Here is a 14015-nt window from a genome sequence, read left to right as displayed (position 1 = left end):
TGATGATTGCATTGCCACTTGGAGCTCAGCTTTTTTCTTTCTGGCAACTCATCTGCCCTTTGACACAGCCTCAATTGTTTAGTGTTCGATTTGTTGACAGAACGGTCAATGTCATTGTCAGCCATTGTTCTGCAGCTCCTCAGATTGACTTTAAAAAGCTTGATACCCTCTGCCATTTTACATTTTGTTTTCGATGTGAGTTATCTGGATAAAGGTGATGTCATTGGTGTAGAAAAAAACACACCTTTTAACTCACTGTGGTGAAGGGTTGCCACAAGCATTCATAAACTGTTTCACTTTGTTTAAGAACATTTAGCCAATATTGAGTAACTGGGTCAATGATCCCCAAAGTTAATCTCTAAAAACTACTGTATTGTCCATAAAGTCCATCCTTGGACTCAAGGATGAACCATTTAGATTTTGAGGCCCCTGTGACCACACAAAATAACTCACTAAAAAAATGATGAAGTGGTGACACAAAAGGTCTGGGTCCAACTTCCCTGCGACATCATATTTTTCTTTTAAAACAAAAACACAGAAGGGGAGAAATTGAAACTGTGGTGATTGTTTATATCTTCAGTGCAGCAGAGTTGAAGATGTCTGTGAAGCATCCAATACTTAGAATTTGTAGCTTCATTGCTTCCATATTTGAAGCATTGTCTACTGTCATGGCAACACATGAGTCTGAAGAGACATGGATGTAAACTCCAGGTTGGCTGATTTGCTGAGGCATAAAACCATAAAGTGATATTTCTAGTTGTGATTATTAACGGATACAGCTTGAAGAACCTTGAAAAGTCCCCCAAAGTACATTGAGTTGTGGTTTCTCCATTCACATGAATAATCAAAAATAATATTCAAATGCCTGCCTTTTTTTTTATTATAAAAATACTTGTCAAAAATTCTCCTTTTAATTGCCTATCTTGGACATCTTTTGGCAATCTCTGAATTTTGAGGTGAATTCAACTTAAGCAGATGAACTGTGTCTCTTAATTCCCTGTGGTACAAAATGCGATTGTGTATAAAATCCAGTTACGACAAATGACAAGCTCTTTTTCCAGCTTTTGATCACAGAAGTAGTAGCGGGATGACAGACAGTTGAGGTAACTCAGAGTTTTTGAGAGCGAGAGGGATTGAACAGTAGGAGCCGTCAAGGAATTTGCTGAAGGCTCTATTCATCATTTAAAGAAAAGGTTCATCCTCAATTACAAAGACTACTCTACTAGTAATGAGAACATTGGGCTAAAATATGTATTGGTACAATAAATACAAAATAACACAAAATATTTAAGAAGTCATACAAAATACATGTAAAACTAATTAAGCAATATAAAACCAGAGGGAGTGTTGTTGTGTTCAACACTCAGCCTGCAGCCCTTTGTCTTTAAATGAATCACAGTTGCTAGGATATAAAGTCCAACAGCCTGACCTCTCTTGTGATATTGCTCTTAAACAACAGTTCTCAAAGCAATTTATTAGTTAAACAGTAAAAATATCCTATAATTTATTTGTTTATTTGTCTCCACTTGCACAAAAAGATACATTGCCAGCTATGTAACATCATAATGTATACATTTATGTGAATGTTTCCATTTATTGTGCAGCCAATGACATAACAGTATGTTGACAGTGTGACAGTACCAAAAGTTCTCCAACATAAATGGCACAGGATGTCATATGTCAGGACCACAAATTACTGCACATATGTGTGTATCGCGGCTCGCGGTACAATGGCATATTCTAAAAATAGGACACACGTTTTGTCCGCGGTTGTAAAAAAAGGCTGTAGTTTATTTGTGTTGTAAAACCACTGACCTTAGGTTTAGGGCCAAAAAAATTCTGGTAAGGTGTTATTAAAGACAGTTTAAAAAGTAAATAAATGTACGTAAATGGCAGAAGTCAAGTAGTTACAAGGGTCACGTTACTGCCGCAAGTTACATAAAAAACGTTACATTGAAAAACGTGATTCGCGTAACTTACTTTAACAACGTAACTAAGTCAAAAATGGTTTACTTCTGGTTTACTTTTGTTTTCACACAGGACACTAACCCTGCTCTTCTGGGTCAAAGTCTGCAAGTTACGTAAAAAAACGTTGAAAAACGAAATTCACGTAACTTACGCAAACAACGTAACTTAAGTAAAAAAATTGTATACTTCTTTGTTTTCTTTAGGGACACAAATCTGCTCTCCTGGGTGAAAGTCCACCATTTGTCCTCCCCATCCTCCAACCAAAGGCAGAAATCCACAATTTTAAATTAGCTTTGCTTGCAATTACAATTCGCAACTACTAAGTCAGCAATATGGCGGCGGACGCATTGAAGCGGTCGGTGAAATACGTCAATATCGCTCGTTTTCGCTACCTGTACACATGAGCTATACTGATGTTTTTGACTGGAGAACAGGCTGGACGGTTTAATGTGTCATTAGTGTCTGATGAGTTATTTGCCTTGATCAGACAGTAACCCTCCATTTTTGTCCATTTGAAGGACCGCCTCGGTGTAAAAATGGACTGAATGTTTATATTTTTGAGAATTAGCCAAGTCTGGAAGCATTTCAAAGCTGGCTTATCTCTTTTTTGTCTGGGTCGCTGATTAGGTGATTCATAAGAACACACCTGGAGGTTTGCACCGAGTCATCCCAGCTGCTTTCCTTCTGCTCGTCCACTTCTGATGCCCATTTATGATTGTTATTTGGGGAAATATGTTCATCTTTGCAGTGAAGCAGAGTGATGCATGTATAGTCTCAGTAATGTGTATCAAGACTCCTGGAATTCATCTTGTACAAGCAATTACTTTGAAAATAACTATTTTATAAGGACCTTAATTAGGAGGTAAAAGGTAAAGTAATACTGTACTTTTAAGGAAGTCAATGTCAGACACATGAGGAGACTTTGATGAACTTCTATGCAGTCATATTTTTGAAATGTGCTTCTCCCTGAGGCACATTTCATTAATTTACTGAGTGGCCCAAGGGTTGTCTGCATAATTTCTCCAATTTACTGATATGATGAGCCTCAAGTGCCAAAATTAAAAAATCCAACTCAAATCTGCAAATTCGCAACAAAGGCTGCAAAGTTTGCATATTCTATTGTATTACCACTGGCCTTGTTAATACTGTTTTCCATCTGCGAAGGAAAAAAGAGCAAAAGGTTGTCATTTTAGCCACCTGTTAGATAAAATCAATTTCTTACTAATTAGCAAAACATTTCACACCTGTGCAAAAGCAAGACATCTGCGTATTTGCATGTAGCTGGGCATGTGTGCGTGCATGACTGGAGTTTTATGGGTTTGGGGAATACATAGGGAGAGGTCCATCACGGCCACCGCAGCCTGAGGCGTAAGAGGCTTAAGGAAGGAGACATAAATCGCAAAGCAGTTGGTGAGCGAAAAGCAAAGATAGAGAGAAGGTGCGCGGGAGAGAGGGAAGATAATAGGTAGCTGTGGGTTGCGCCTGAGACTGTGCACGTGGCCTGATACTGTATGTCGGTACGATTGGATATGGTCGGCTGAGTAAAACCAGCACCCTCCTCTCCTCCACAGCATGGAAACAGGCTTGTTATGCAGCCAGACAGATATATATGGCTGGGGACACGGGGAGCCAAACACACAGGTGTGTTTTGACAGACCATAGGAAGCAATAACTAATTTACAAGAGCTTTCTTTATGAAAATCAAACATTGCTATATTATAATATCAAGCAACAACATTGTCCTTTTACTCAGCTTTCTGCCTGCACCGGAGAAAGAATATTTTAAATAATGTCTGTTGCTATGAAACCTAATTTACTTTTCACTTCTCCCAAATAATATTTCTCTGATTTAGTTGCCTCATAGCCTTGGGTCATAGTTAGGGATGGCTCATCACACATACCATCTATTTTTCTTTCTAGTTTTTCATCAAACAATGCACTCCATTCCCCAGAATTCAATGCTTCCTGTAAAAGCCTGAAGGGTTATTCTGTAACTTTAGAGGGACACTCTTCTTGTCATGTTTGTTTGTGTAAAAATTGGAACTGGGATTCACCACCTGTCATGCATTAGTCATTTAATTAACCAATCATTCATTTAAATGTACAACTGGGCACTTGTAAATGGATGATTTAGATGTTAATGGCTTGTCCATTCAAATTCAGCAGCTGGGTGGTTAATTCATCACATTTCAGCAACTGAACAGTTGAGGAAGCATAAAGAATAACTGCAGTTTTATACATCTTCTTATTTTCGTGGTATTGGCCATTATTCCTAATGAGCCTACCATTTTGTTCACCAACTTATTACCCAAGTGTCTAGTTCACAGACCTACTTTCCTGGTGTCTATTTGGTTTATTTCACACCCATTGTTGTGGGCGCTAACATTTCCCTTGTGTTAATACCAACATTGCCAACAGGTTTGTCCCAGTTTTCGTTTAACTATCTGAACACAGGTTTTATATCTGACCTCATCTCAGCCATTAACATGTGCAGAGGAGGTGTAGTGACACCTGGAAGTTAATTAAAAGTTGAAAAAAAAAACCCTCCTACACACTGTCACACTTGCAAAATTACATTTTTTTGCTATGCTTCAGTGCAAGTAAATGTATCCCTACAGGTTCATCTACAAATGTAACATGTAACATTGGGGGATATTTTTGTATCATGAGAATGCAGTTAGGCTTTTTCGGCTTCATCATTAATTTTACTCTTTTGATATAACCATTTTGGTGCACATTCATGAATATTACTATGCAGAGGGTATTAATGTCATGTGTGATATAGGTTACTTTACAACAACTCCTCAAAACCATACAGTAGTGTTTCCAAAATGAGTGCCATAACCAATGGAGGGAGATCAACGCATCCATGTACCTAAACATAACAGTTGCCATTTCAAACATGTCATAATTGTTGTTAAATGGTAGCAGTTTTGTCAGGTTAAGGGTAGCAAAACTATTTCCTTAAGGTTATGATAAAAAAGTACATGGTTAGGCGTTATAAAAGAGATTAAAAATGTGAAATAAATGGATGAAACTGACAGTTATCCAGCCCCTCCCTATGTGGACTTTGTCATTCTTTATACTAGTCTTGTTCTCTATTGCTGTTTCACTTTGTGGCGCCCCTAGAATCCAATGGGACTATTGAGAATGTTGGGGTAGCACACCAAAACCAACTTAAAGGCATACTATGTAGGAATTGTCACTTAGTGTTTGTAAACACAACATTCATACTAAGCCACGCCTCCCCTGTTGAACAAAAGTGAAAGCAAACCCCAGATTCACTCTTCTTTATGAATGAGCTTTTTCAGGTTAAGGGTAGCAAAACTACTTCCTTAAGGTTATGATTTTTTAAAAAGTACATGGTTAGGCATTACAAAAGTAACAAACAAAAAATGTAAAATAAATGGATGTGACTGACAGTTATCCATCGCCTCCCTATGTGGATTTTGTTGTTCTTTATACTACATTTATTCGCTTCTTCCTTTGCTTTTACACTCTTTATGGTCACTTCCACCTTGGTATCCTTAATAATTACTACAACCACAATCTCTGACTGTGTTGTACTCTCTTGCTGTTTGGTATTCATGCCTATGTTATTGGTTGCAGATTTACAGCTACTCCCTATTTTGAGATGGCTTTTTATTCTTACAAATCATTTGTCCAATGAAGGTTTAGGCTTGCACCAAAGTGTCGCAAATGAAATGTCTGCAAGTTAGACAGATTGTTTGTTGCAACCTCTGATCTGCTCGTCCCTCTCCTCAGCTGTCTCACCAAATAGATGTGTGAAGTGTTCTTCTGACCTTGAAGTTTCTTCACATCTTCTCTGATAATCCACATTTTCTAGGTTCTAAGGAAAGAAAGTGACATATGTTGTAAAAAAAAAAGTGTGAAGAGGAATAAAATGACTTAATTTGACAAGTTAAGTGTGACCAATAGAAATAACGACCAAAGACCCAGCTTTAAATAAAGGGAAATTTCCCTTTAAAGTAGAAATCCTTGACATGTGCACTATCCTGAAGCACCTCCAGCCAATGCTCACATGAGACTTTGTTAAAGAATGCTGACTGTTTAGTGTTTTGAAGCTAATTTCATACAGGAAATCATTTTCTTGCCTTCGCTAACACCTTTTGAAGAAGAATGCGTAAGACACACAGGTTCGGGTGAATACAAAACATAGTAATTAGTATTTTATCTCTTTCCTTCTATTCCTCTTGCTCTACCCACTCTTTTACTTCTTGTCTTTGTCTCACTCTCTCTCCGTCTCTGTGGTTCAAGGGAAGAATTCCCTTCAACTCCTCCACAAAATCACAGACAATTAAAGCAGAGCATTTTTTGCCTGAGGGCCTATCTGCTCTGTGTGCTTAATACATTTACACACACACAGCCTCCCACCCACCCACACACACACACAGAAATAAAGAAATACAGTACACATACACCCCCCTCACTGCTCTTACATGTACAAACACACAAAGGCACGTTCTCTGCGGTGCATTTTATTTGGCTATGGGTTTAATGGGGCTTTTTATGGAGCGAAGGATTACAGAATCACTCCCTGCCAGCTGATTGGACACTCTCCCCCTCTGTCATTCAAACACTGGATTTAGCCTGCTGCTAAATGCAACGCTACGTTTAGTCTGATCTAGATTTAGTCACACTGACTTAGCTGCTGGCAACTTTTGCACACTGTTGCACCAGGTCCAGATGTCGATGGATCATGTCATCAGGCCAGCTCAGTCAGCACCTCCTCCGCTATTGACCTCAATGACCTCCATTTGAGGAGTATAATGATTTGGCATCGGTACAAGAAGTTTCAAACTGGTGAGTTTTCCAGAATGAAAGCAGCTTGAGGCAGAAATTGAACTTCAAAACCAAAAGCGAAGTGACTTGACGTTAGTCAATAACACACTGTGAACTTTTCTTTTTTTCCTTTTTAACAGTAAGTGCTGTTAGACATGATTAAAATCAGTGGTGGAATGTAACTAAGTACATAAGTATTTCCATTTTATGTAACTTTATACTTCTACTTCACTACATTTTGAGGCAAATATTGTACTTTTTACTCCACTATATTCAGCTGACAGCTTTAATTACTTTTCTGGTCAAGATTTAACATGAAAAAGATGTGATCAATACAAAATGATTATGCATTTTTATTAAATAAACCACATTACAGCATATGAAGTACTTAAAATGAACCTTACCTGGACAACAGTAAAATGCTGCTTGCAAAAATCCATCATAACAAATATTCTAATAATATATTTGAAATATGTATATATAACAAGCTGAGTGGTTCCATTCTGCATAATAACTACTTTTACTTTTGATACTTTAAGTACATTTTGTTTCTGATACTTTTGTTTTTTTACTTCTGTAAGTTTTGAATGCAGGACTTTTACTTGTAGTGGAGTCATTTCACATTGTGATATTAGTACTTTTACTAATCTAAGGATCTGAATACTTTTTCCACCACTGATTAAAATATTCAGTCATGTTTCTGGTTAATGTGTGTCCAATATTCACTCATCTTTTGTTTCAACCACTTAGTGGTGCAGCTACAATTCAATGGGACAATTGAAAATGTTGCAGTAGTAGTGTTGTAATGGTACATAAAGTACCAGATATAAATAGTAACTTAACATTGTGGTAGATGATGTCAGTTTATGTTACGTTTACAAGATTTAAAATATTAGTTAACCTTTTTGAGTTCCCCAATAATTCTTTATTGTGCTATGTATCTCTTAGTTTTCCTGAAATAGGCTCGGTATTATTTTGCTTAAGAATACAAATGCACAAAACTTTGCATAAATAAAATTTACAAAAAAATAAATAATACAAATGCACAACTTTAATTTATAGGAACACGTTGATTGTAATGAATACAACATTTACAGGCAGAGATTGCAACAACTTCTGTGAGAAGAATTTGTTTTTTAGCTCCTAATGACTCTTTTCAACTGACGCAAAGCTAGTTCTTTTGCTGGGCTGGTGCTGGTTCTGGTTTGCGGTCGGTTCAACCCAGAACCTGTTTGCTTTTCCACAGGCCGGAGAGCCACGCCGTTACGTCACACACATCACTTCTGCATATGTCTCCACTCTCTCAGCAAGTATAATAACAAATTGTGGTTCAATACCAGCAAAGAGTTGGTGCCCCTCTGGAACCAGTTTTCCTGGCCCGAGAACCGGTTCCTTTGCAACCGAAAAGTGAGGATCTGGTTCAAGATCAGGCACCGGCTCCAACCCTGGAACTGCCTTGGTAGAAAAGTCTGGCTAGTAGCTAACTGATTTATGTTCCATTTGGTGCTTGTTAGTTAGCTTATAGTTGGTTTTTATTTGATGTTTTGGCTGGAAAAGGCGTTTTGAACGTAACTTACATTTTTTTATGTAACTTGTGGCAATCACGTAACTGTTGTAACTACTTTACTTCCGGCATTTATGTACATTTATTTTAATACGTAAACTGTCTTTGATAACGCCTTTCCAGGAAGTTTTTTGCCCTAAACCTAGGTCAGTGGTGTAGTGTTTTTATAGCCTTTTTTACAACCACAGACCGTACATGTGTGCTATTTTAAAACGCGCTGTTGTACAATGAGTCGCGAGCGGCGATACGTACATATGCACTGTGAAACGTGGCCCGATATGTACCTATCTGCTGTAATTTGTGGTACTATCACACGATCTCTTCTGCCATTTATGTTGAAGAACTTGTTGCTTTTGCCGCTGTAGGATGCTAATGAGAGTCAACAAAACATTAAAGATGTACACCCTAGACCAGAACAATGATCCCAGTCAGTCACAGGTTTTGAACCAACATCTCTCTGGGTAAAGACCTGCCTCTTTAAGCTGAGAATCCATAATTAATGCTGGAATTCTTCAAGTCTCAAAGATGTTCGGCGAGCTGCCAAGTCATGTATGGTATCGACCATCCCAGACACATTACAAATGGCAATCAATGCTTTTGTCCGTTGTCTTATTTTCCTTGTCTCCGATGCTTCTCGGAGGAGCTAATAATTGGAGCTGATAATTGCTACCAGGCTCATAACATATTGACCCGAGCTCTGTAATAAGCAGGTGAATGCAGCTGAAAACATTCCATTTCTGAAAATGGATATAATTAGTATGTCTCTTTGTGTCCCCACAAGGCGAGACACTGTTGAATAAACAAATTCTCCTGTGACATATTTCCAATCCAGTCAGCATTCTCATTAAAATGCCAATGTATATTCACAGTAGGGACTGTTTATTTGTATTTCAGCTTAAAAATGCCAAGCGAACGGTTTTATTTTCCAGGTTGAACTTAATTACATGATTTCACAACAATGACTCTGGCAGCACAGAAAAGGCGCAGGCCAATTTTTCCTTTTGCCTGCTGGGGTTTTGTGAGGAACTTATTACATTATCAATCACATCCAGCATGAACGGACCTGGATCAATTAATAATTGAAAACCGTTAAACTACTTGAAGCGCTGATAGGAATCTGCCTTGAGTCAGAGGCAGGCAGTGTGGAAGGGCACGGGGTTAAATAGACATGATTAATCAACTCCAGAGCACTATTTGCATTCATATGAAGCAGTGTGTGTGTGCGTGTAGACATAGTATCTCACTTACATACTACATACTGACTTCTAGAACCGAGTAACAAATTGTATATTTATTATATTTTAGACCTTTTTTTAAGCAATGGCACCCCTTTAACACCTTATTTATTACATTTTTATGTATTTTTAAGGCTGTATGAGCTCAAATAACCATGAATTCATGACAGAAGCATAAAATAAAGGACATAAAAATGAACATCTCAATGAAACATGTATCTGAGACAGTTATTATAATAGCAGATGGTAGTGAAGCAGCACTAACAGGGCAAATATTGAAACTGTATTAAAGAAAAAAACATTTTAATTACTATTAATTAGCAGTGGTGTTCCAAAGTCATATTTTAATTGATGCAGAAGCCTGCCTTGGCTCATTTCCTATTAATAAAAAGTGTAATTTTAAATATAAAAACAATATATGAAGGCAATAAGTGTATAATATTATATACAATTAGTGCAGCAACTGTTGTGCTTGGGGTTATGTATAACTGAGCACATGCATGCCATTCAGTGTAGTTCCAAATGTGCATTTGTTATGTTTTTTTAATGTGTGTGACTATAATGATCTCCTCTAATGACTGCTAAGTGCTATGACAGTGGAGTTTCTCAGCAGAAATGATCAAATGCATTGATAAGGCAGTGTAGCCTCCTCAGGCAAAGCACCTCTTAAACACCTGATTTATTACATTTTTATGCATTTTTAAGGCTGTTTGAGCTCAAATAACCATGAATTCATGACAGAAGCATAAAATAAAGAACATAAAAATTAACATCTCAATGAAACATGTATCTGAGACAGTTATTATAATAGCAGATGGTAGTGGAGCAGCACTAACAGGGCAAATATTGAAACTGTATTAAAGAAAAAAACATTTTAATTACTATTAATTAGCAGTGATTGTTCAAAAGTCATATTTTAATTGATGCAGAAGCCTGTCTTGGCTCATTTCCTATTAATAACAAATGTTTTTTTAAACATAAAACTGGAATGCCCTGCTTAGCCTGCTGCCCCCACGACCCGGCCCCAGATAAGCGGAGGAATATGGATGGATGGATGGAACAATATATGAAGGCAAAAAGTGTACAAGATTATATACATGCAGCAACTGCTGTGCTTGGGGTTATGCATAACTGAGCACATCCAGGCCATTCAGTGTAGTTCCAAATGTGCATTTATTCTTTTTTTGTGTGTGTGACTATAATGATCCCTTCTAATGACTGCTAAGTGCAATGACAGTGGAGTTTCTCAGCAGAAATGATCAAATGCATTGATAAGGCAGTGTAGCCTCCTCAGGCAAAGGTGGCAGTGCCCCTCTACTGCCACCTATAGGCCGCCTCACTACATGACAGATGGCTCCCAGTGATAACTGCAGCAGAGCAGCCTCAGTGTGATGCTGCAGCCACCTTCCCCCGAGAAGCCACATATAATCATTTCATCATTTCCTCAATTATTGACAGGCGCCCTGAGCTCCGCTGTTAAATTTCCAGCGTTGTAGAGAAAATTAACATCCATTAGGAGTATTGTAGAGCGTGTGCGTGTGTCTGTGTGTGGTTAGAGTTTGATCCTAACTAGACATGCAGCTCTAAGGGCAGAGAAGGGAGAGCACTGATATGACAGGCTCATCAAACATCTCGCTTCACTCAGTGGCGTGGCGAGACTACCGCCGCGTCGAGAGGCTCCGGCCTAAAAATGACCCTCTCCCCACTGAGTTGCCAATCATTACTCATCACATTAGACATCCAGGCGCATCCTCAGCGCCGGCTCGCCCTGCTGCCATTCACACACTCCCTTTCTTTGTCTGATTCAGCTAAACCTCTACTCCTGCATTTCTATTCCTCCCATTTGATGAATTAAATCGAGCCACATTCTTTCTCAGCTAACTACCTTTCACTTCCACCGGAGCCCCCATTGTGAGGTGTTTTAGTATCGCTTCCGAAAGACCAGCGCAGACAAGCTGCCTTTGATTGTAGCTTGACTTTGCAAATGTTATGGCACTGCCACCAGCTTAAAAGGTTTTTGTCCATTTTTACTGAGTCATTAACCCTCTGAACCAGGACGGGTTCTTTTGTTTGTTTTTTTGCGCTTTTTTATATGCTTACTCACAGTGGCCTCGTTTTTCACTGCATTATGTAAGTTTTGCACCTCTATGGAATGAGCACAATCCAGGCTAGAAGTGGGAATAACTCAAAAAATTTATTTTGTGCAGAATAACACAGTTATAAGAACATAAATCATGAAAACAAGATGCCTGTTGATTTTCTCTGATATTTTTTTCCCTAATTGGAAAAAAAATGTTATGAATTTTGAGAGGGGGTCGTCTCCACATGCTATACATGTTGCCTATTTGCTTTTTACATACTCTCCTGTCCTCTCCTCTCTGCTCTGTGTAAACAGATTCTCAGTGAATATTTTTCAAAGGACCTGAGTTGATTGTCTCTGATAAATATTTTTTTTGAAATTGGAATAAAATACAATTTCTATACACAACACTATATCAGGTGCCCACAAGTTTAATGAATGTTTAAAAAAAATTGGGTCTTCACATGCTATACATATCAAACTATTTGCATTTTTATAGCCTCAATTACCACCTCTCCTGTCCTCTCCTCTCTGGTCTGTGTAAACAGCCTGCAGTTCTGTTTGATTTTCAGTGAATATATGCTATGTGAGTATTCATCTCAGCAGAATCAATCATGGCTTCGCAGTGTCACTAAGGGGCAGAATTTAATGTTTTTAACAGTATCTAGTTATTCCAAACGGTTTATTTTTAGAGACGTTTTAAATAAGATATTTAGGATGACGTGTTTTTGACAGAAATATCTTAATTTTAAGCTCCATTTGGCTGCTTTTTCCAATGGTAGCTTGTGGAACCTGTAGGAAAGCTTAAATCTCAATGATAATGCCTGTTTGTACAGTTTCTTTCTACAATATACTGTATAATTTTGCCAAAAGAAAACATACAGGGGTGGGGCTCAGAGGGTTAAGGTTAATAATTCCACTATTTCTTTTAGTATTGTGTTTGGGCTCTTTCTTTGTTATTAAGGATGTAAAATGCAAGCTTATTTCCTGATCTCTGCCATTTTTCATCCTCTTAAATTCACATCCCACTGTTCCCTGCATGCACCACTCCAAGATAACTGCAAATAGCAATACCTCAGGCTGAAAGGATCCCATTCATTGTGAAACTGACTGACAAGCTTGTCACAAACATCCATGTGCCTAATAGAAGGTATCAAGCAAATCTGTCTCTTTGTGAGGAGAAATGGCTCGGCTGTTGTGTTGAACAGCAACTTTGAAAGCAGTTAAAGTTTGGATAAAAATATATAAATTCTCCTTTCTTACCTGGGACAATGCATCTTATGCTTGAATGCTGTGGTTATTTCTAACAGGGGGTCTTAATTATATAGAAAACTATCACATATATGGTGGCACACAATAGAAAATAGTCCTCGGATGATATTCAAATGTGGTACAAAGAAGAAAATGAGGCACAGTGCTAAAAGGCTGACAGCGTTTGAATGCAATTTTGTATTATTATGTCAGCAAAATGATGAAATTCTTTGCGTTTCGTGTTCTCAAGACGGCAACAACTAATCCATTTTCTCTTCCTGTCTGCTTTTCTTTCCCTCTCTTTCCCCGCCCCTCTCTCGTTCCCTATTACAGCCGCACTGCAGGTGTCCATATCCTTGAACAAAGTGGAGTTAAGTGTCGGCGAGTCCAAGTTCTTCATCTGCACAGGTACAAAAGCCATGCAAGTGTTGTTTTTATATGGATGTGTGTCTGGATGCGGGTCAGGGATGCAGCGGGGGGCCTTACATCACCGCCTGTGAAGTCTGTTTGTTGTTGGTATGACAGTGAACACAACACAATCCATGGCGTCCATATGGTGAGCGACTCTTTGACCCGCTGGTGACTGGCCCTCCTCGTCCCCTCATCCTCATTGTCCTCTCTGAACGGTATATCAACACTCAGCCACAACAGAGAACCTGAGGCCGGTGCCAGTGGCTCGGTAGGGATGCAACACACTCTGGCAGGCCCGGCCCGCCTCCTGCTGGCTGCCTCTTCTCTCCTGCCAACCCACTCAGCGTGGAGCTAACAGCCAAGGGAGTAGAGACACACTGGGAGGAGCATGGAGGGTGTGCGGAGGTCTAACGTGTGCTGAGAAGGACAGAAGGAAAAATGGCGGTGAATGGAATCAAACTGGCAGGAATTTAAAAGGCAGGGATGGAGGCTTTTATTGTGAAAGAGCTAAAATGACAGAAGTGGGAATAATGGAAAAGGCTTTGAGGCGAGAGTGTTGAGGGTGGGAGATAAACAGCCACCGTCAAAAGTGCGTGGGAGGAAGTGTCTGTGTCACTCTTTCTTTTGCCCTTTTCCACCACATTTTTTAACATACTCACATGCAGTCCTGCCAACTAGAGTGGGCTGAAAAAGCAGGGCAGAA

The 14015-nt window shown here is 38.8% G+C and overlaps 1 protein-coding gene across 2 annotated transcripts in view; it reads left to right on the top strand.

The window, feature by feature from the left end:
* Nucleotides 1-14015, top strand: part of LOC131962945 (neural cell adhesion molecule 2-like) — a 433656-nt gene that overhangs the window by 268827 nt on the left and 150814 nt on the right. For both annotated transcript variants that reach the window (XM_059328060.1, XM_059328059.1), the window contains exon 2: nt 13235-13309. In XM_059328060.1, coding sequence (XP_059184043.1) covers nt 13235-13309 — 75 coding nt within the window. The remainder of the gene's footprint in view (nt 1-13234; nt 13310-14015) is intronic.

This window comes from Centropristis striata, chromosome 24 (assembly GCF_030273125.1).
Source record: "Centropristis striata isolate RG_2023a ecotype Rhode Island chromosome 24, C.striata_1.0, whole genome shotgun sequence".
NCBI lineage: Eukaryota > Metazoa > Chordata > Actinopteri > Perciformes > Serranidae > Centropristis > Centropristis striata.
This window is presented reverse-complemented; position numbering and strand designations above follow the sequence as displayed.